This window comes from Mytilus galloprovincialis, chromosome 3, assembly GCF_965363235.1.
Source record: "Mytilus galloprovincialis chromosome 3, xbMytGall1.hap1.1, whole genome shotgun sequence".
NCBI classification, from domain to species: Eukaryota; Metazoa; Mollusca; class Bivalvia; order Mytilida; family Mytilidae; genus Mytilus; species Mytilus galloprovincialis.
This window is the reverse complement of record NC_134840.1, coordinates 71,136,367-71,160,842: the sequence shown is the minus strand read 5'-3', so window position 1 is coordinate 71,160,842 and position 24,476 is coordinate 71,136,367. Positions and strand designations below refer to the sequence as shown.

Here is a 24,476-nt window from a genome sequence, read left to right as displayed (position 1 = left end):
GGTAAGATATGATTATTTATATGTTGTTTTAGAGACTGATTCATTTTCTAAACTTGTTTCCAAATCCCATATTTGACTGCTTTGTGAGTTTGTACTATAATATTACTATAATTTTTCAATGAAACATACTGTTTAAATCAATTAAATGAAAGAAAAAAAATATTATAAGTATAGTCTCACATCTTTTTTTATGAATTTGAAATAGAGAATGATAAAATACGATGCTTAATTCATATATTAAAAAAGCATATAGAATTTCCTTTTTTATAGAATGATCAACTTGTTTATATCCTACCAATGGCTTTCATGAAGATATAAAAGTATCTTACATTGTTGTAGCATACAAATAATAGTGGTTTCTGATGGATTTTCATAATGTTGCCAATACTTGTATTTTGGACAAATATACCCGTATCCCCAAAATTAACGTTTGTGTCTCTTTGGTATCTTTCGTCCCTGTTTTTTTAACACACAAAACATATGGATTAGCCAGACTACTTTTCATGGTGGAATAAGAGATAAGGATATTAGAGAGGGAGAACAACAATAGATATGCTGTTAATTTGATGAAAAAAGGATTTAACAATAAAATTAAACATAACGATAAAACAAAATGCTCGAGTACATCAGTCTTCAGAACGTCTGGTAAACAAATGTCAAATTGTTGACTTGGTACAGGAATTTCCCGAAGAAAATGGTTGGTTTAAACTAATTATATAGCTAGCCCCCTACTTATATTTATTGAATAGTTTCGTTGTATTAACATAACTGTGTGAGAAATCCAGACACATATCTGTTGAACGGGACAATAGTTTGGATACATCAGCCAAAATTTGTGTAAAAATATATCATAGATATATAACATACATGACTTGAAATATCAAAATAAACAACAGAACAAACATACACTAAAATGTAACAAAAGAAAAAAAGAAAAAAAAAGAAGTAAAAGATAACGAGATATACTGATAATGTACAAATTATGTTATATTTAAAGGCAACAGTAGTATACCGCTGTCAAATAGTCGTAAATCGATTACGCGAAATCAAATCCAGGTCGCAAAAACCAAACCCGAGGAAAAAATATAAACTCTATTAATGAGAATTACGAAGGTACAACAGAAGCACTGAACTGCTACAAATTTTGAAACAAACGCCAACATATATATGCACGGTCTATTTGACAGTAATTTCGAGACATACTAGGACATAAAGAGGGACGACATATAGCAAAGGGACAGTCAAACTCATAAATCGAAAGTAAACTGACAACGCCATGGCTAAAAATGAAAAAAGACAAACAGTCAAACAATAGTACACATGACACAACATAGAAAACTAAAGAATAAACAACACGTACCCCACCAAAAACTAGGGGTGCTCTCAGGTACTCCGCAAGGGTAAGCAGATCCTGCTTCACATGTGGCACCTGTCGTGTTGCTTATGGGATAACAAATACTGTAAATAGTCTAATTCGGTAGGTCACATTTATGAAAGGGAAGGGGATTGTAGTTACGACGTAAGGTACATATTCGATATCATTTGTGAAACGGTTATTCCATAACGGTCAACCAACTCATGATGGCGTCAATAAAATTTACGAAGAGATGATTTCAACTTCACCATTTGGAACTCTCGGTTTAATAGCTTCCTTGTGAGCAACAACCCTCTATCAAGAAAATCATTATAGGAAATGCAAGCACGGGAATATCGTATCAATTGGGAGATATATACACCGGTGCTGCTGGAATGTTGCTACTTAGAAATGGAAAGTTCACAATCGGAAAGCTGAAATCATCTCTTTTGTCGTAAAGTTTTGTTATCAATCGACCCTCATTGTCAATTTCTAGATGTAAGTCAAGATATGAGGCCGACTTGACTGTATCTGCTGTATCCTTTATTTCTAGTTCCATGGGATAAGTGCGTTCCACATAGTCACCAAATTTTTAATTATTTAGTGAAAGAACATCATCTGTATAGCGGAAAGTAGAGTTAAAGGATATTGCTAACTTTTTATCTTTCTTCCTAAGAAGTTCCTGTATGAAGTCAACCTCATAATAATACAGAAACAAGTCGGCAAGAAGAGGGGCACAATTCGTTCCCATTGGAATGCCGATAGTCTCTTGAAAAACATAACAGTAACAACACCGAAAATTTAAAAAAAAGGAGCAAATCGATAAATTGTTTTGGATTCGTTTTCTTCTTGAAAATTTTCACAACACACCTACATCTATACAGATTCAAGTCTTCGTGTAATTTTCGTGACTACCACAGAAAAAAAATAAAATAAAAACAGTACGACAGTTTTCTCATTCTGTTTCTATGTAATATAATCAATAAACGGACGTTTGACATTATTGCTCCAACATATACGATCAAAATCCTACGTTCTTACACCAGACACAAACAAAGATGACGTCAATACGAAGACAGACATTATAATTGTCAGAGAGATACCGTTAAATCTTCAGTATGTATTCTTATATGGTAAACAAATATTTATTAAAACAACTAACTATTCGATGAAATCAAATCTTCGTCAAATACTTGTTTGGTGGATAGTAAAATGTCTCATTGGCAATCATTTCATATCTTCTTATTTTCATATAACCTGTAAAACAACTACATTTGTAGCATATTTCTTTCGATTGCAGCATTCATTTGAATTTTTTTTTTGTGAGCAATTTCAAAGAAATATTAAATAAAAGTACCACTCTGGTGAAAACTAAATTTTTATCTTGAAATATCTTCAAAAATATCCTTTTCATCAAATGACACTGTATCAATAGTTCTCTACATTTAGGATGTGACTTCTATATTAGATAATATTTTAATTTTATTTTACCACGAATTGAAGAAAGTGAAAAAAATTTTGACATACACAATCGTATTGATACAAAAAAAGTAAAATCACAACAATAACAAAAAAAAAACGAACTCCGAGGAAAATTCAAAACGGAAATCCCTTATCAAATGGCATAATTAAAAAAATGGCATAATTAAAAGATCAAACACATCAAACGAAGGCCGAATGGATAACTGTCAATATTTCTCCGTACAGACATTTTCTCGTGTAATAAATGGTGAATTAAACCTGGGGCTTTTTGCTAGCTAAACCTCTCAATTGTGCTCACCAAATCTACATACTTCATTGTATAATTTTAAAAAAAATCACCAAAAAAAAAAAAGAACTCCGAGGAAATTTTTAAACAGAAAGTCCCTTAACGTCCATTTTGGCTTCGCCAATAGGTGACTAATAACATCAGCCATATTCTCACTAAATCGATTGGTCCTCTCTGACACAGCCATGTAACAGCCGAAGGGAAACATAAGGCAAACAATTCAGTATCTACAAAAATGCTTTGTACGCCAGATACACTTTTCGTATACAGACTGCTACACTCGAATCAAAACAGTTGGAAGACCAAATCATATACGAAATGGAAGACCATTAAAAACTAAATATGCAACAGGTTGTTCTTAATAGGACTTTGGGATGAATAGCTGTGGCTAAAAAAATTTGTATTTAGAATAATACAAAATTCTATTAACAGTTAATCAAATTAATCAGTGCATTTCATGTCAACACAAAAGTTCAGACTACTGGACTGGTGATACCCAGGAATAGATTATCATTTATTAGCTAAATTGGCAAATTCTTTCGGATGTTTTGTTACCCTAGATGACTTCTTCTTCGGAGTTTATATTGCCTTTCTTACCTTGTTGATGCCAGCGTTATTGACGAGTCTTTTGTAGACGAAACGCGCGACTGAGGTACAAAATATTAAGCCTGGTATCTATGATGCGTAACACTTAATAAAACTGTGAAGGGAGAGAATTATAAGATTTCACTGGATTTCAAAACAACCCAGTTTGGTTACGAATAAAACACTTCAACATCGAAGCAGTAAAGATTGCTCGTAAAAAGAAAAATGTTCGGTCCGAGGGAATTATTTTAGAAAGCGTAATAAGAGTTCGAAATCCTATAATAGTTTTCTTATTGACAGCGCAAGAAAATGCTTAGTCATATGAAGAAGAAAAAATACGAGGTTTAACATCTGATTACATCCATCAGTTCTCCAACTTGAGATAAAGAATACAACAGATACAGTTAGGTCTGTCTCATATCTTGGATTACATCTTGAAATTTTCAATGAGCGTCAGTTGAAACAAAACTTTATGACAAAAGATATAATTTCAGCTTCCCTATTGTGAACTTTGCATATTCCAGCAGCGCGTGCATACGGAGTATATATCTCCAAGTTGATATGATACTCCACGGCTTGTATTTCCCATCATGATTCTTTGATAGAGGATTGCTGCTCACAAGGAAACTATTAGAACAAGAGTTCCAAATGGTGAAGTTGAAATCATCCCTTCGTAAATTTTACGGCCGCCATCAGGAATTGGTTGACCGTTACGGAATTTCCGTTTTACAAATGATAGCGAACATGTTCCTACTATCGTGGTTACAATCCCGTCCCCTTTTCCCGAATGTGACCTACCGAATTATACTTGTATACTGGTTTGTTCTAACATGAGCAACACGACGGATGTCACATGTGGAGCACTTGAATAACCTTCCGAAGCACCTGAGATCACCCCTCATCAGTTTTTGGTAGGGTTCGTATTGGCCAGTCTTTAGTTTTCTATAATGTGTTATGGGTACTGTTGTTTGTCTGTTTATCTTTTTCGTTTTTAGCCATTGCATTGTCAGTTTATTTTCGTCTGATGAATTGGAATTTCCCTTTGGTATCTTTCGCCTCTCTTTTTCTTCCCCAGTCTTTAGTACGTCAGAAATGTGTCAATATCTATTTGTTCCCATCAAGTACTATGTTACTTCAGTGTTTAAACGTTTACCAGATGGTTGGTTTGAACTACACCCTTTTACATTTTCTTTCAACAAGGACTTGGAAAGACATAGGAAAGACACATGTATGTTAAACCCTGATAATGGATGGCCACATAGATGTAGGTCTTCGCTTTCTAAAGTTTGCATACGGTAAAATAAGGATTTACGCCAGCATTTAGTTTCTGAACAATTTTTTTGGGGAAATAGGTATATAAATAAATGCATGTCATTTTATATGTACCGTTGGCTACAAGTATTGAAATTTCATCATGATTGGATAAGACTTGAAATGTAAAAAAAAAATGGTATTTACGGTTTTAAAACAATTTGAAATTACAAAGAAAACAGTAGTGTTCAAAGGACAAATAAACATTAAATCATTTAAACTTAAAATTCTTGAAAGAAAACAACATCAATCCCGTATAATTTTTAAAACAATTGTCAAATAAGTATTGGATTTTGTTTGTTTTCAATGTTTTTATTTCTTAAATATTCCATAACAACTAAGTTAATGAAGATGAAAATGGAGATGCACCTAGCTGCACTAAGTTGATACTAGCATTCAAAGAGCAAGCACCAAGATAATATTGGCTTTGGCCTATTAATGAAATGACATTTATGAAGTTGGTGATTCATATGTATTACCTATATAAATTTATATAGCTAATTAAATAAATGAACATCCCATTTAACCTCATATTTGAAATGAAATTCACCGTTGTTAAAGTAAACTTCGAGATGTATGTATCTGTAAAATGTGCTTTAATACTGCTATATCAATTGTCATTTTCATATGGAAATTCTTTCGTATCATTTGAAATTGAAGATTACGTTGCTGATAGATTCGTTATGAAAAGAGATTCAGCTAATGGACAAAAATCAGCTCACTTCAAAGATGGGGATTATTTCAACATCAACTTTTGTCTACAAAACTTGACAAAGGTGAAACTACGGAGTGTTGTATATTCTAACGACGGGACAGATGACGATGTAGAGTTTCGTTTAGATGGCATAATGTTTAGCAAGTTAACGACAACGTATCATAGAAATTATGGTCATGGATGGGACGAGTTCATGCACTACTATCCTAAGGGCCAAAGTTTAACCTTATCACCTGGTAAACATCTTATTTATGTAAATGTGAGTCACACAGATTATTACGGAATTGAACTGGACCAGCTTAACATCTTAACGGATACAAATTTTATGGAAAAACTTTGAGATGTTAAATTTCGATGCAGCAATACTGTTTTCTAAATGGGAAAGACTGTGGAGATATATGTAATATTTACATCTGAGAAGAAAGCAGTTGATGAACAGTTCCGTTGAATAGAAGATGTATTTTTTTTTCTGTGCTTATCAGCAATACATTTGATAAAATAGATCCTCATATATAATTCTCATTACCGTCAGCATTTAGTGTAGATTTTAAAAAGGTGTAGACGTATAATTTGTGATTTGTTCAAGAAAATATATCATGTCGTTTAAGAGTAATAAACAAGTAACAGACTACGTGTTCCGTGTTCAAAGTGTTTGTAGTTTGGTACATAAATCAGGCTGTTGGTTTCCTGTTTTATATACCGTTAATTGTGCTCGACTGAAAGAAACATACGAGTATGCATGATTCTAGTGTCAGTTCCTTCACAAGATATGGAATTGAAGGGCGTTACAAATGGTCACCAAGCAGAAATTTAATAACATGAATAAGGTCAGGACAATGTTTTTAGAAAACATTTTTTCCTACAAATTCTCCCTTACCTTTACACTTTTTAAAAAAGCAAATGAATCTCATTCTCCTTCATATAGATCCAAATACTGTGGATTCATTTATTTACGTGGGTATCAATTTTAATATATATTGAGCAAAACTTGAAATTTCGTGGATATTTGATTTCGTGGTTTTGCTGACAATTTCATAAAGACCAGCGAAATCAGCGAAAAACGGTATCCAACGAATAATTATGTATCCATAGTATAGAAAGAAAAATAGTAGTATACTTCCTCAACTAATATTTCAACAGAAAAAAAACCAATTAACTTTCTGAACATGATTTTTGATGGTATAAATTATGGCTACCTTTTCTGTAAGAGTTGCTGTTGGGCGAAATCATTTATATCTCAATTGTTATTCGTTGTTTTACCGTAAAGAAACAACAAGAAAGAAACCAAATCTTCTCGGCCTTAAATTGAAATTTTATATATACCACTCAATGAATCATTTACTTCATTTTTTACAGAAAAATATTCACCTGTATTTTATCAATAAAACATTACTTTTGATCAGGTAATATTGAATTATTTAGTCAATTATAAATATCTGTGGAGATGTATGTATTTGTAAGTATCTCTTTGATATTGGTTCAACAGTTGTATTATTTATGTGAAGGTTCACATTTCACATTTGAAATTGAAAATTTCGTTGTGAATAAGTTTCTTATGAGCAGGAGCCGAGCATCTGCGTATAAATCGGCGCTCTTTAAAACAGGAGATTCTTTTCTCATATATTTTTGTCTACGCAACACAACTGAGGTGCGCCTACGGAATGTGAGATATTCTAACGACGGAGGACGGGACTCTGTGTCATTTAGCGTAGATGGGAAACCATTAGGACTTTTAACGACGAAATTGTATAGAAACGGTGGTCACGGATGGAACAATTTTATTTATACTGGACAAATCGGCCCAGCTTTGACCCTATCTTCTCGTAGACATGTTTTATCCGTTAATATCATTTACACTGATTATTACGGAATTGAATTAGACGAACTCACAATTAGTACGACGGACTATTATCTTATAGAAGAATCATTTAAATGTTCGTCTTACTGTGACAGAAATATCATGTATTCAAATGGAAAGAACCGTCACGATATCCCACCTGCAGTTATGAAAAGAAGAACATTAGTAGGGTGCCCAGTATCGAAAAAGACGTCTAGTTAACGAGTTTAAGTTAACGGAGAACATACGGCTAAATTTAGATGCAAACTGTTGAAAAATCATTATATTTTCCAATCATGAATGTCGTCGTATGCTGCCGTGGTCACGTTTTTCAAAACTTCGTTGTTTCTTATGGTACCCAAAGATACTGTACAGTACAGGTCATCTTCAACACAAAAAATAAAATTATTCCTCTTTGTTTTATTTGTTCAAATTGTACTTATCATTTAGCTTAAATATCAAATTATTCATATAAAGAAAGCTAAAAAATATTTATATAATTTAAGTATAAGTATTTCAGGATTTTAGTAGGTCTATTTTTATAGCTGAAATTAACAACATTTTCAACGAAAGCAATTTTATTACGTGTTACTTTCACGGGATTTTTACTCTGATTACATCAATAAGACATGGTTCATATGTGTGCCAAATATATTTCGTGTAATGTTAATCGGTGAAAAGAAAATAGCAATTAAAAACACAAATTTAGTGATAATTTTTTCTTGATTCAAACACGCCTTTTCTCGTGCCGTTAATCGTTTTGTAGTTTACACTATTAGGTCATTAACTAGGACAATTGTCACTAACTTCATTTCTTTTTTTTTGCTTGTTGTATGGCCAATTTGTTTGTTTTTGATAGTCCAGTTTGTTTGAAGATCGTTGTTTTGTAACTTGAAATATCATTTTGTTGGTTTTTATAACTTTAATTGTTTTCTTTTAATTGATAGTTTTGTTATAACTGTAATATACAAAACAAATCCTTCGGTCACGTTTCGGACACGGAATATGGCACACATTCACAGTCCTGTTAAACTATGCTAATCAAACCCTAAGCAAAGTAGGTCTGAAATACAATGGGATAAGTGTGTTATAACTTATATGTCATGGTTCTTCTACTGAATTGCCTATTAATATGCGAGGAATTAACACTAAAGCTTTATCGAGGCTATGGGAGGACGGAAAGATCCTGTATATTTTAGTATACTGCACGATGCTTCAGACCTAGACTATCTTCGTACTGATGATTACAAAATGTTGTACCATCATTCTTGCTATAAATCTTACACTAGCAGACACAACTGCAGTTATTTTAAAGCTTAATAAAGTTCTTGTTCGTCTGTAAAGTGTTTCAGGGCATATATAGAAGGTCGTAAATTCCTGACTGTATAAAATTTCTTTGGGTCAGTGAAAACCAGCAGGCCTTAATCAGATTTCTTGGTGAATTGATTGTTCGGCATCATGGTATATCAACAGTTACTATAACACATGAAGAAGTCATATTCTATTTAACACTTCCAAGGACCCTAAATTAGCTCAGACGGAGTATTCAGGTTTAAAGAATTATTTTGTACGCCCGATGAAGTAGATACTCGCATGATTGTACATGCTATACATGTAGACAAAGAGTTCGGTGTGAAAGGAATCAAGAGTAGGCTATTAGTAAAAATGTCACAAGATACAGATGTTCTTTTCTTATGGGTTCATAAGTACAAGTGAGAGGTTTAGCGCTATGAAACCAGGTTCAATTCACCATATTTGAAAATGTCTGTACCATGTCAGGAATATGACAGTTGTTGTCCATTCGTTTTTGATGAGTTTTGTAATTTGATTTTGCCATGTGATTAGGGACTGCCCGATTGAATTTTCCTCGGAGTTCAGTATTTTGTGATTTGCATGAGCTATGGTTTCAAACTGGCAATATAGCTTGCACACATGATTTGCTCCGCTATTTACCTGTCCATGACACATGTAAAAGTATCGGGTTTGCCACCTGTAACATGGTACCAGCCGCACATGATGTTACATGATGCGATACAATGTAATCGGTCCTGTTTAGGATCGATAGACGCACTGTTTATAAGTCGGACAACCCAGATGATTTCACCGATTTGTCAAACCTTTCTTGTTGTGACATCGATGAATCGATTAATGCAGCTCGAGATCTTGTTGTTAGGTTGGATGATCTCAAGTCAAAACTAAAAATAGATCATTGTGCTTAAACAAATTGAGCGTAAAATTGGCTACAATTTTAAATTTCTCCCTTGTCAAATTTCCTACTTGTGAATCTACTTTTAAACAATATGAAATAAGCGCTTCACTCCAGACGTAAAGATATCTTCCAAAATAGCAAAACTAACCTAGCATTCTCCTCTTCAGTTCGAATGGGAAAAGAAAAATGACTTGTCTATCTCGAAGGTCAGATGTCATCCGAATTTCTGCAAGATTAGTTTGTACTTGTGAGGGGGAATCTGTGTTTTCAAAGGGTTGCATTTGCTTCGACAAAATATATCCTGTACAGATGTATGCCCATGTCAGGCAAATGACATATGTCAAAATGTAAATACTCATCTGGTTGCAGTAAGAAACATTGATGACGACGAAGATGACGATGCATAAGATTTCATTTTTCTGTATGTACCTTATAAATCATTGTTAGTTATCGAATGAAAATTAAGAAGTCCATAATATTTTCTAAACAATAAATAAAACATATAATCAATTTTGATATCGTTGGAAATATAGTAATAATCTTTCTAATGGGGATTCCGAAAGATATGTAAATTAAAAAAAAACAAAAAAAAACCTGCCATATGTTCTCTGACCTTTGCATGGTTGATGGGCTAAAACTACAGGAGACCAAAGAACGTAGTAGGTAATACTAGCCTCGATCATAATTTTCTATTTGCATTTGGTCTTTTTTGTGTGTGTGTTTTAGCAATACTGTTGTCTGCTTGTTTTCATTTTATAAGTTTTTAATGTTCCTTTGGTTTCTTACGCCTTTTTTGTTTGCATTTGTTTGTAAAAACATCGGTGCTGTACATAACCCTCTCCCTTATTACATTTTTGGAATACTTACAAACATTATAGCCAATTGTTGCTCATTTAGTATATGTACATGTAAGAAGGGGTGTTTTACCTGTTCTAATAGACGTTTTGTTTTCATAACTTTTGCCCCCCCCCCTCTTTTTCTCTGTTTGCAGTAATTTTTACTTCTTCAAAGCAAAGTTATACACAGAGCTTTAAATTCAATCAAGTTCGACGTTAATTTCGGAACAAATCAATTATATATACTATTTCGCACCCAATAACAAAAATTTGATATTTACCTTGAAATTGACGAACACCTTACTATCAAAAGACGTGAAAAACACATTTTGTTTTCAACAAAAGATTAAAGTTAAGATCTAAAAAACGTCTTTAGATATTACTTGTAACGAATTGAATACAAAAATAACAAATTTAGAAATTGAAATAGGTCAAGGTCACTGTTATTTAACAGCTGTTTGAAAATTTGAAATTTGCACCCTACATGCAAAAAAGTCAATCTAAAGTCATTTTTTGGGGAAAAAATATAAAATAAGTTCTAAATGTAGACACAAAAGATATTTTTCTATAAATTAATTGTTTTTATTTTGCTCCAAACGCATAGATCTAGGTGAATCAAGCTATCTAAATGTGACTGTGCATTTTTCTTTAATTTTTGCTCTGACCTTTGACCCTGATTTAAAAAAATCATGACCACGGTAGACAGTGACGACAACGCTATTTCGATGAGGATTGTTCTCCTCTTTCCAATGATATAAAATATAGTCGTATGTTATTCAGTTAAGGCAAATCGATAATATTTGTTGATTGGGCACCCTACTACATTGCGATCGTCATGTCAGAGTACCAAAAATGTATTCCTACCAATCTACCATAAAAGTGTGCGCATGTTTGTTGTCACTGCAATGAACCCAAAGTACAAATCTTTTGAAAATAATTTTCACAATGAAGAGATATTTTGCAATAAAGGCAATATGACAGTATGGAAATTATCAAATATCAAACTCAAATCACAAAATAACACTTCGACTAACGATATGTACTCTGGTGTTTGTATTAAACACGGCCGATCAAGTACACCCAGGTCTCATTTCATTATCGTATCATTTAACAATATAAAGGATTATAATGTTAACTACAGACTTGTCCTCAAATTTTTAAGAGTGGTGGACATATTTCTTGTATCAGGTTCCTATAATGCTAAAGGAGTATTGTTGGCACTGGACAGTACATACTTAAGTCGACAAAAAACTAAGCATGAATGGATAATACCAAAACAGAGTTGGTCGGTTCAGAATGAAATTTTGTTTTATATTTTTACTTATCCTTCTGAAATAAAATCTATAACAATCGAATATATAAAGTTGGAATATCAAGCGATAGAAACAAAGCACCGCGAGGTTCTATTTATAGATCCTGCAATGAAAGTTGAAGTTTTCACGGACGTATTCGAAAGGACGGATATAAAACAAAAAACAATGACAGTCAGAAATGTAGATACTAGTCAGGAAATTCTAAATGTTTCGGAAATAGTAATATCACATATATCTCCATGGACCAACATCTATAGCCCAATTGTCAAACTGTCAAGGCAAGGAGAAATGCACATTTTGCCGATTCCTCCGCACCGTCTAACTGAAATTCCATACGGTTCATCAATAATAATTGGTCAAAATGATCCAAGTAAAAACTTTCCAATGGCTTCAATATCAAAGATAGACATTGCACCTCAGGCAAAAAAGTTATTCGTCACATTTAAAGATAATGGTTCAAGTACTATTATAATAAAGTTTATATGGCAACAAACTGAAGTTATTTTTAAAGACATTATAACTACAAGGAACCCTAATGAATATCCGTTTGCCACTCTTGTGACCACGTGGAAATACGATGGAAACGCGGACGTAGATCACGTGAGCACCAATGGGGATACAGTTCATCATATTGTTCAAGGATGGGACGAGCTTTACGGTACCAGTTTTACATTTTTCAGACAATGTTTGTCAATGCTTAATACACAAAGTCCAGATTTACGTGTGCAACTTATTAACGAACAAGAATGTGTCCTCAGTACACGAATGCCCCACTCGCACTATAATTTTCTATGTTCAGTGGACCGTGAAATTGGGGGTAAACCCTCTAATTTGGCATTAAAATTAAAAAGATCATATCATAGGGAACATGTATACTAAGTTTGAAGTCGATTGGACTTCAACTTCATCAAAAACTACCTTGACCAAAAACTTTAACCTGAAGCGGGACAGACGGACGAACGGACGAACGAACGGTACGACGAACGAACGGACGCACAGAGCAGAAAACATAATGCCCCTCTACTATCGTAGGTGGGGCATAAAAAGATTTACATTATTATTTTCGTCGTGTTTGTAATTTAAACACTAATATGCATGTGCTTTTTTGTTTAAAATTTTGTATACATTGGCAGAAGAATCCAATGTAAACCTATATCTTCCTATATCTATATATGTTGATTTTTAGCAGAATAGACGATGATTAAAACTATGGAGAATGATTTTTGAATAATAACATTAAATGTATGATACATTATGATACGTCATTTTTATTGGGTAACAGCAATCTTCTAAAATTAACCTTCGTTTCGAAATGATTACATTAGATGTATGTTATTTTGCTTGGCTAACAGCAATATCGCGTCATTCTTCAATTCGAAATGAATAGACCACTTTCGAGTTTGTCCATCACCGGAAAAAAAAACTCGTCAATTGTGCGCGCCTTTATGGCGTCATTTACCATATAGAGGGTATTGCCTGTATCCTTGCACTATAAACGTTCATCAAGCGTCCTACTGATCGTCATTGTGCAGGATAAAATATATATAGTATTTGTTCTGTAGGTACTTAATCACCATTCCCTTATGACAGCAGTGCTGAAAGACTATTATGAGAATTCATTTTGCCGAATAATTCGTGCAATATATCCTTAATATATATAAAGTTTTCCAACCACTCGGTTGATATTATGAATTTTACATTTATGATATTCTTGGTTAATTGTTTAGATATACTTAAAGAATTAACCCAATGAAACTGTCTTAAGATAAACCCAATTATAAGCTATATTCCAAGAGAAAGAAACCCTTAAGGGCATACGATACAGTTTTGATCCCGTATTTACAGTTTGATGAAAATTTCCATATAGGCTATTTTTTTGCCTGATTAAATCAAATATGTAATAAAAATATACCTTCATGTGCTACTTTTTGAGTTAATTAGGTCGAAATTTTGTATATTTGCTCAAAATTCGAAATTGTGACCGTATTTTTGCTTTCGAAAGAACGCCATAACTTTTTTGTTTTAAAAGATAAACACAATTTGGTTTTTGTTAAATAATTTGTAAATTCTGTATTTTATAAGTATCATAAAAATGTATGCATTTTTTTTATTCAAAAATAAGTCATATTTATCAAATGGTAATGAATTGAGAAATAAACGTAGTTTTTCAAATTAAATCAGTTTGAATGTAAAAATCAGTCGGAAAATGCATCTTTTCCCGATATGTCACAGTTTGACGTCGCGAAAATAACATTTTACGTAAGCAACGTCATTACCTCCCCTGTAACTGTATCGTATGCCCTTAACCAATCACGTCTAAGTCACGGAATATTTTAATTGTCAGGATTTGGAGGATCTTAACCATCAAGCGTCAAACGTTCTTGTTTATCTTTGATTAGCACCAGCTGAGCGAGCAGTAACAATTTATTTCCGTCATTTATCTGCATTGCCAGTTACTGTAAGTGAAGTAAATGACAGGATGATATTTTGGGGTACTTTTAAATTTGACATATTGCTATATTTTGCCGCATTTCTTTCACTAATATATTGTCTTCAATTGTTAATATTCCTGTTTTTGGTCGGTGATGTTCATTTGAACCATCTAACGGCGTTTATATATATTTCACAACTCGCCAAACTCATGTTATTGTTAACATATGCATATACATATGCACATTCACGGTTCTACGATCTGTCGATACCTGTATTTTGACATTGAATAAGGTCATGTTCTTTCTCATGTCTACACTAAATCCATTGGATGTAAGATGTGATAATTTAGTCTTAGGTGAATTTTTTTTTATTAGTTGTTAGTGGCTTTAAACTAACTGTCAGTAATTCAGTGCGGTTCTCTCATATCGAAGTTAGTCATCTTTTTGCTGTTGGGATTTACAAGTACCCGGTCACGTCCACTCTGTGTTTCTGTTACTTTTTTTTGCCTTATATCGATCTGATGAGTCAATAGTTCAACTTGTCGTTCGGTAGGTTGCAATGTTGGCATTTTTTTTATAAAGTATACGGGACAATCTCGTGAAGTTCCTGTGTTAAGTTGTCCGTTTAAATGTATCATCATAATCAATCAGCAGTTTTTCTCCTTAGTATTACGGGCCTGACTTGTCTAAACTATACACAAGCCAACAAAGATTTTTTGAACAAAGACGTTATTGGGCGATCGTTGGATATTTATGTCTTATTATTTATTGAGAAAAATTAGAATTACAAAAAAACGTTGTCTTGGATCCTAGCCACATTTCTGATTCATATAGTCGAAGAGGGAGGATAAAATAAACTAAAGAACATCCTGCCGATTGATTGCAAAATTTAAGCGTCTGGTTAACCTAGACAACTAGTTCCCGGAAATTAATTACTACAGTTCCACCTCAATGCAGACGAAAATATGGTATTGCCAATAGTTAAATTAGTTATTTTACTAGCCAGACAAATTACACGACCAGTTATACATAGACTTAGTGCATTGGCAAAGCGGAATCGAACGTTTCGTTCAGTTATTGTACCAATTGGTCAAGGTGAGAATTATATATAATTAACCATACACGCAAGCTTTCAAAATATTTTTTAAGGTTTAACCCTTTGTCTAAAATGGCTGCGTTTTCACCTCAAAATTAAGTCTGAGTAGAGACTAACCTATGTATATGGGAAAGTTTTAGGACATATACAATTCAAATTCAAATTTTATGCTTTAAACATATTAAAACTAACCTGCAGTGTTTATTTTCGTTCCTACAAACGATGATAAAATTACAGTTGAGTTTTACATGATGAGATCCACTCAGTGAAACAGTTTCAATCTTCAATTATTGTTAGGTATCTTTTGTCCCTCTGTTGCCAACACTTTAAATCAATACAGTTCATTTCAATTATTACCTTTTTGTATTTTGACACCTTCTGTAGAAAAAAAAACCAAAAAAAGTGCACCAACTCATAAGTCGAAAATAAAATGACAAAGACAAACAACAGTATAAAGAAAAATAAAATAAAAAAAATAAACAAATAAACAGAAAACTTAAGGCTGGGCTAGCCAACCCACCAAAAATTAGAAGTGAGGTCAGAAAAGTTATCTGATATTGTAGAAAAAGTCGAACCGACTTCTGTATGTTTTTCTCTCGGACATTTGGACTTGTTCTTATATAATTTACAGATTCTTTTTAATCATTTTAGATGATTTCATTCTAAAATACAACAGACAATGTGTTTTGATTTGCAGTCTAAAATGTCATTTATGTATGTTAATTTTTAATCTAAAATTGTGCGAAAAACTCAACAAAGGATTATTTTAATTTATGCTACACAACTATTTCATTTCATTATTTTTTAATCCATTAATTTTTATAGCGTACATATATAATTATTTTCTGTTAATTCTTGTTCTGTGCATTTAATATGATTGTTTTTGACTAATAAGCTATTTTTCTAGTGTATGTATAGTTTAAAGGGTTTGGATTTTCATGCAGCAAACATTTATACAAACAAACCAAGCAAGCCAACCAAACCTTTATGCTACTAGAACACACAGTAGGAAAATAGCTCTAATCCGTTTTTCAATTACTGTCTATTGTAACTTTTTAGTATTTTTAAGTGTTAACAGTGGCGGATCCAGGATTTTGGAAAGGGGGCGAAGTTTTGAAAGATCGGCGAGCGGAGCGAGGCGAAAAATTTATGGGACCTTTTTGGGCTAAAAACATAAAATAAGTGTCATATGCACGTTTCAAACGGTTTCTGGCGTGGGGCATGTATATTTTGTAGTTGCTGTAAAGTGTAAGGGTTGGATATTTTCGATGCTGTATTCTCTCTATTAATTGTCTTTCATAAAATGATATAAAGCTATGAACTGATAAATTTAATGTGGGACTTGTCAATAGAAAATAGACATGGAAAATTCTCGCTGTTTTGTTGTAAGTTAAGTTATTATAACTTCACAGATTTCTTGTTGTAAACAAGATATACGCCGGGGTATTCAATGAAATTTACAATACGGCCGGCACAAGTTAAAAAAGACAAACAAGCAATTTCTTATCCAAATGTTTGGTTGATATGTTTCACCCAACAAAATTAAGGGAAGTGAGGGGTTCCAAATCAACCAAAGGCTGAGTCTGAAATGACAACGAATTTATGAATGACGGTCGACAAATGGAGAAATAAAGGCCACACCAATCAGGCAGGTTGCAGTCTGGTCTTGAAAAAAGTATTTAATATATCAGTTCGCCGAAACAGACATTCCGTTCAGACATGCAAACCCCTGCCACCAAAAAAATGCCCGTTTTTATTCATCATGTTCATTTACTGCTAAATAATTCTGTTGTAAATTTTTGTTTCTAATAGCAAAAACAGTGGACATGATTATTGTTGTCAATCCAGATACAGCCAGAATTTTGTTTAAGGCAAAAATCAGAGTTATTTTTTTCTCTCAAATATCTCAGACTGTCTCCTCAAATCAAATGGTTCGTACCTTAGACTTTAAATATATCTAGAGCTTATACTGACTGGGGATCATTATTCAGCTATGTTATTTTAAAATTGGCTGGGGCGTTTGGGGTTAAACATGTTTTCGTAGGTAAATAATATTGCCGTGGAACTTTTTTTCATGTGAGTGTAATAGTCTATAGATTGTTTGGTGGAATCGTGAAATAGAAGTTAATACGTTCTTGCTCAATCCTTTGTCGCTTTGAAGGTGTCATGATTGTCATCCTCAGCCTAAGCAATGTGTACGGTAATTTGAATTTGAAAATGACTAAGCGTCGTTTTTTTCGACGAACTGTTCAACTCCACCATAAAGAATGACATGACTTTGACAATCTGTAAATTCCAGCGAAAAATATCTTTATAAGTAAAGAATTGTCGCATAAAAATTAAATATTACAGTACACGGGAAATAGCAAAGTTCACGAAGTCTAGTCTGATTAATCATTTTACCAAAAAAAAAAGAAAAAAAGCCCGAACAAAGGGGGGGGGGGGGGGGGGGCGTACGCCCTCTACGCCCCCTCTGGATCCGCCACTGGCTAATATTGTATGCTTTTGCAATTTGCCAATAAAAATTATGTAATCTTAATTCTTTGGCAACCTGTAAACATTGTCTATCTTTATAATTTGTCTCCCGAAGTTGTATTCATTCGGAGTCAGCCTTCTTAACTGACACCGTCCGTTCATTAAAGTTAGAGAAAAAATGCATACTTAAAGTCAACGATTGTATTCGGTCTACCAGTTTGTAATCTAGTTTCGCCAGTGTGTTTATGTTTAAAAGTTAGGGAAGCAGTCGTCGTAACTGTCTTTCGTTTTGGCATTTCGCTAGTTTTTGCAACAAAACCTGTTGCACTGTATCAAACATTCCAGTAACAACATCGTTGTCACAAACACCTTAAATGCATTTTAAATATCATATTACTATGGCATATGCACAGGTTTGTCAGATCTCAGAGATAAATTAAGATGAAAACACAGCCGTTTTAGCCAAACTATGCACACTCTGTAACCTATAGTATCAAAGCTGTCTTTCGGTTAGTTTCTTATCGAGAAAAACGATCATGAAAGAATAAGTAACGGTGGTAAAGCATAGTAATTGGATCGTGAAAGGTCTGGTATCGGTTCGTGAAATCAGTTTCGTACAATTCAACTGTAAAATCTGTGAAAACCACCGTTGTATTAACAGCCTGCAGAAAACACCAGAAAAACGAATTATGTCTGTAAAAATTGTTGAACATCCTTTATAATAATATGCCCTTAGATAAAGAAAAAATGCAGTACAGTAAAACGGAACTGCTTTTTTCCTTGAAAATGTATTTAGATCATTATTTGAGGATTTTGTTGATTTTTTTTATTCAAAATTGATCATGAAAGATAAGGCAACGCTTTATTGTGATCGTGAAAGAAGTGCGTGACCAGGCAAGACTGTACAAGACTTTCTAAAAAATCGAAGGCCGTACGCTGACCCATAAATCCTTGCATTTACGTGCTTTGGTCTCTAGTGGGTACGTATAGGACATATTGGCAATCATACCACATCTTCTATTTTCTATATTTATCATTAGAAAATTCAATTTCGTTAATCATTGATGTACTTTAAGTGATTGAAATATATGACATCTTTATATATATGAACCTTTTTTGAAGTTAACACATGACAGAGGCAAATCCCTTTGATCTTACTGTGGCATAATCTGGATAATGCACAGGTCAGGTGTGCATTAACTACTCCATTTATTGCACAGGTCACGTGTACTTCACGTCCTTGACAGATTCTAATTGTACAGTAATTTACGTTTGTTGATTTCATTGCTACTACAATTATTTGTCTTTCTCCATTTTGTAAGAAATATCAAATGGATACATGTATCTATACTCGGACATAAAAATCAGTCACTTGATAAAACATCAGAATAGAAAACATACAAACCAAATGTAGTAGCATTACAATCAACAAAATAAAAATCTAAATAAGAAAAAAAACAAAAACAAAAACAAAAACCACAGGTTGTTATTATACTCAAATTATTTTTCCATCAATAGAAAATAATTGTCATTAAAAAAAATGAAAAATCCGCAGGTCTTTTGTAGGTACGAACAGCCTTTTCACTCCTGTTACCTGTTCTTTCCATTATCATCAGCTCACTGACTCCTGCTTAGTACAATCTAGTTGCAAGTGTTCTTTTTCCCGATTGGTTACTAAAATTCCCCTTTAGTTCTCCCTTTTGGCATATTGTCTTCATGACTGACCTTAATCTATTAGCACCCAGTATTTGGTGAACCATCTGATAAAACAGGTTTACGATAAAAGGAACTGCTAACAGATTTTATAAATTTCATATATTGTATTCATATACATCTGATACGAGTCAAGTATCTGAAATCCTTCTCTAAATATTGTCGGACAGATTTTGGTGCAATAAAGCGATGGCGTAGCCCTCCCATTGTAAGTTTTATTATCCTATTTCCGGAATTCAATATAGTTTTCGTTATCATCTTCTCCTAACTGTATTTGTGAAATTTGCAGATTACGGTGCTCGTCGCGACCTCGTAGACCAAAATATCTACAGTTGTAGAAAAACAGTATGCAATACACTTTCAGATGAATGACCACCAAACACAGACTTGTCCCAAAATATTTCTTCCTGTTCAACTGAAATCGGATCTGCTTGTTTAACATTTATACCATACCAATCTGATGTAATTTTTTTCATCTGTGCGTCAAGTATTTGTCTAAACCTCAGAAATCTGTCATCAGACTCGTTCAAAAAGTTAAGATTAGAAACACCTTGTGACCGCATTCCTCTTAGAAGTCCAGTTACAAGAAGATAAAGTGTTTTTGCGGGATATTTCTGTCCCTTCTTTTTTTGCGAACTTCTATTTCCCTAAAATGCTGTAAATATCTTGAATAGACAAATAATTCAGGTTTGGTATAATTAAACCACTACCAATTTTAGAATTCTTCCAGTCTTCATAGACATTAACTGCCCATTTTGTGGCTTTCTTGGTGTTTTTGTTCTCAGCGTATCTTCAATAAGTGTATCAATTTCATGGTCTGTCATTTCTGCAAACCTTGATTCGACTCCTAATCCCTGTTCTTCAGGTTTTTCATCCTGAAAAAAAAAGATAATATCACACAATTTAACACATGGAAGAGGCCAAATCCGGCAGTGGCAAGTATTTCATGAATATTCCGGATGAGAATAATTAAACAATAAATCTAGTCGGAAGTTTCCGCAAATAATTATATCAAGGGTCCAAGTAGCGGATCCAGAATTTTTTATCAAAGGTGGAGGGCTGACTGACCTTAAATGAGGGGGGCGCTCGTCATGCTTAAAAAACAGTGATTCTCTATATAATTAACCAAATTTTCCCCACCATAGGGGGACTTGGGATCCCTACCTTGGGTCCGTCTATGGGTCCACACCTCAAATAATGCAATAATGGGTCTGCGCGTGGCAGATAATTCTAAAAAAAAAACACGTACCTGGAAGTTTTGGATCTTTCCGTTTTCCAAAGGAACTTGCAACCATAGATCTAAGTCCAGTCCTAGGTCAAATGACACAGCTGAGGTGTCGATTAAATCTCCAGATGCATTCTCATCCATCACACTACTAGGAAACTCTCCAAAAAAGTCTTCTATATTTACATTTCTCAGTTCAATATCATCCTCCAATGTTTCTAATACTTGTGATAAATTCATATCGTTCTGCAAAATTCATGATGAAATCCATCCATTTCAGCTTCTTGTTAGGCAGATGTCATTCTAGGTTGGTCCCCTCCGTAAAACATTCAGTATGCCTTCGGAATATACAAATATTATCAAGAATTTCAATAACGGCCGGGAAACAGACTAATGTGATTAATGCGGGAACATTGTTGACGTCATGTGTTAAAACAGTTATTGGCCAATCAAATCGGTATATGTAATTTAATTTGCACAGCACGAGATGACCCAATAACCCGAACTCCTACGTCTTTTGGGTTAAACAGGATCACTGGACAGCTGTGCAAATTAAATGACATATACCGACTTGCTTGGTCAATAACTATAACATATGGAAATAACGTGCACATGCTTTTAACCTAATTTTATTTTAAAGATACACATATCAACTCATATTGTTATCAGTTTTCACTGAAGAGACAAGAATGACAACCAAGATGATAAAGCCAATATGAGTCTAACTTGCAAAAATAAGTATCTTTGTTTCTACATATAATGTTAAATGCATTTCCGAATGTGAAAAGCAAAAGAGGGTCTCGTAGAAAGGTGGTCTTCCCTGGAAATACATTGGATGTGTGCAAATTGATATACGTCACAGTACTAAAACCAGATGATGAAAATTTCAACGTGGTACGTACTTCGAGTGTTGTGGGATCAATTGTAAATTTATCATCTTTTGAATTTAGTTCTATTCCCGATTGTAAAATATCTTGATTCGCTTGCCTGATGATGTATAACAGAAGACTCTTATCTTGTAGACAAAAACGGTATCGCTAAGTTGGAGATAATTATTAACCATATTTTGTTTTTGCAGTTTTCATGGTATGTATCTTCACAAATATTTTTCCTCTAAAGGGATTGTCACTTTTACGCTAACGACGCAATACCTAGTAATAATGGCTAACTATGATGGTCGGTTATTGCCATTTCGAGTTTTCGCGATTTCGACTCTTTTTCTTTCGTATTCCATAGAGCGGAAACACGAAAACGGAAAGTCGAAAATGAGAAAACGCGAACGTCCAAACGCGATATATTATCACTTCTTGTTTTTGCGTTTTCAAGATTTTGTGTTTTCGTGTTTTCGTGTACTAGTAATTTTTACAACGGGTACTTATGTGAAATGATACAATAAATATAAATCAATTTCTTAACAAAACCCCATTGTAAACAGTTTATTCCCTTCAAAACATGACTGGTTGTTACGTTTGTTTCATGGTATGTTTGTTTGTTTTGTTTTTGCCATTTTCCTGCTCATTTTGCTCGTTTGGTTTATTTGTTCAATGAATGTCTTAATGTCTACCGGAAAATTGTTTATATGACAAGGAGAAAAAAAAAACAGTCTTGGAAACAATTTATGAATTAGTCTTTTAAATGGCTGTGTCCCAGCATTCAGTATAACTGCGATATATGTAACTCTTATATTAGTAGTGTGTGTCCTTAGTATCTCTGTTTTTTTTTTGTTTTTTTTTTAATTACATCGATTTGATGAATCAATAGAAATAAGAAGATGTGGTATGAGTGCCAATGGGACAACTCGCCATCCAATCCAGCTGTCAGTTACCGTCTGCTCTTATCTTGTACTGTCACACCACTTTCCCAGCCTAATGGAGGGTTGGGCGCTCGCAATAAGACATATAATCCAGCTTCATATATGCCTGTCTGAAGTCAGTAGCCTAATACTCAGTGATCCAGATCTTAACTGTGAAGACAAGGATGCATTATCCTAATAAAAAGCATAAAATTTTACAGGACTTTTGCATGCCAATATTAAGGTACTGAATTCTGAAGTACAAATAGATCATATGGATATGATGTTTGATAATATTTTCTTTGTTTTCTGACAAAAGCGTTTTCTGTGACTTTTTCCCTATAGTGTTCTATACACATGGAAAAAAGTATTGCAACACCTTGATTTTTTAAAATTTGAAAAATCAGCCTCTTTTTTTTGATGGAATATAATAAAATATGTGTATAATATCATTGAAACATAGTTCACGATAACATTGGCATTGCAACGAAAAAAAAAATGTTTAAAAAAAAATGATTAATATAACCACAATTTCAATAACAAAATGAAGTGTTTTTTGTACAAAAAAACGCATTTGACAAGTTTCACTGTAGTCGAACTTTACAATGTCAGACATTTCAAAATTAATCTTCAGATGACTGTTCACATCATGGTTGATCGTTATACGCCAAAGAATTAGTACTTTGTGCGCAGCCTCCATTCAAACGGATAACCGCATCTTAACGTCTTCTGATTCCTGCCATAAATCGACTAATTTGTTGCTAAGGTAGCAGCAACCATTTCTGATGAAGGGAATTGTTTATTTCATGTTGTGTTTGAACTGGGGTGTCCTTTCGCTCACTTTCCGCCCAATAGTGTCCCATATAAGCTCAATATGGTTCAAAGCCGGGCTACGATCGGGCCAAGCAAGATGAACCAAATTCCATTTGAACATTGGATCTTCCTCCACGATGCTAATTTCCAACTTTAACGAGCTCTGCACTACATTGGATACGGAAAACTGTAAGTCTGCTCGTTAGCAAAGGTCTCCGAAATGGTATTATCGCACGGTAACCAGTAGCGATGAGTTGATCTCGAACAGTTCTTGTTAAAAGGCTTTTGTATGGCCACCACTCTTATTTTAGGATTGTCTTGTAGGCAATGGGTTTCCTTCTGACCAACCTTCATTATGCTTGATTTTCTCTAGCAAATGGTATAGGGGGTCTTCATTATCTCGGAAGGTCTTTCACAGCGTTTATTGCCTGATTTTTATTCTCAAAACGACTTCAGTGGAATGGTGATGACCAACAATGCGTGCAGTTGTTACAGCGACATCCCTGCTTCTCTTATGCTGATAATCTGCCATCTTGCTGCAGTTAAGAGTTGTCAAGGACCCATTATAAGGTGTCAATCACATAATTTTAAAAACTTGGTTATTTAAAGTGCTGAAAACAATGAGGATCAAAACATCTTTTTTGCTGTTTACGGGTACAGTAGCTGCATGTGCAGATAAAAACTTATCGAGTCGATATTTATTGATTAAACTCAGGTGATACTTAAATAATGTTTAACTAGTTCTATTTTACCAAATTATATCACAAAAAAATAATGAGTGTTTTTTTTTAATTCAATTTCAATTTGGTGTTTGGTGTTGCAATACTTTTTTCCAGGTGTATATGTTAAAGTAAAATTATGTCTTTAAAATTTATGATACACGAACATTGCTTTCTGTTGCAAATGTTTCTCCACCAATTACGCATTACTACAATTGACATCATCGTCGAGACCGTACCGCCTTTAGAAATGAGATGTAAATTCTTTTGAATGGTTTTACAC

At 33.6% G+C, this 24,476-nt stretch overlaps 1 protein-coding gene across 1 annotated transcript; it reads left to right on the top strand.

Annotated features, from left to right (window-relative positions):
* Positions 1–4,799: 4,799 nt before the first annotated feature.
* LOC143066783 (uncharacterized) lies at positions 4,800–13,498 on the top strand. Its single transcript, XM_076239594.1, has 4 exons — positions 4,800–4,866; positions 7,539–7,695; positions 11,778–12,685; positions 13,491–13,498. The coding sequence occupies exons 1-4, from the start codon at positions 4,800–4,802 to the stop codon at positions 13,496–13,498; spliced, it is 1,140 nt and encodes a 379-aa protein (XP_076095709.1).
* Positions 13,499–24,476: the final 10,978 nt, after the last annotated feature.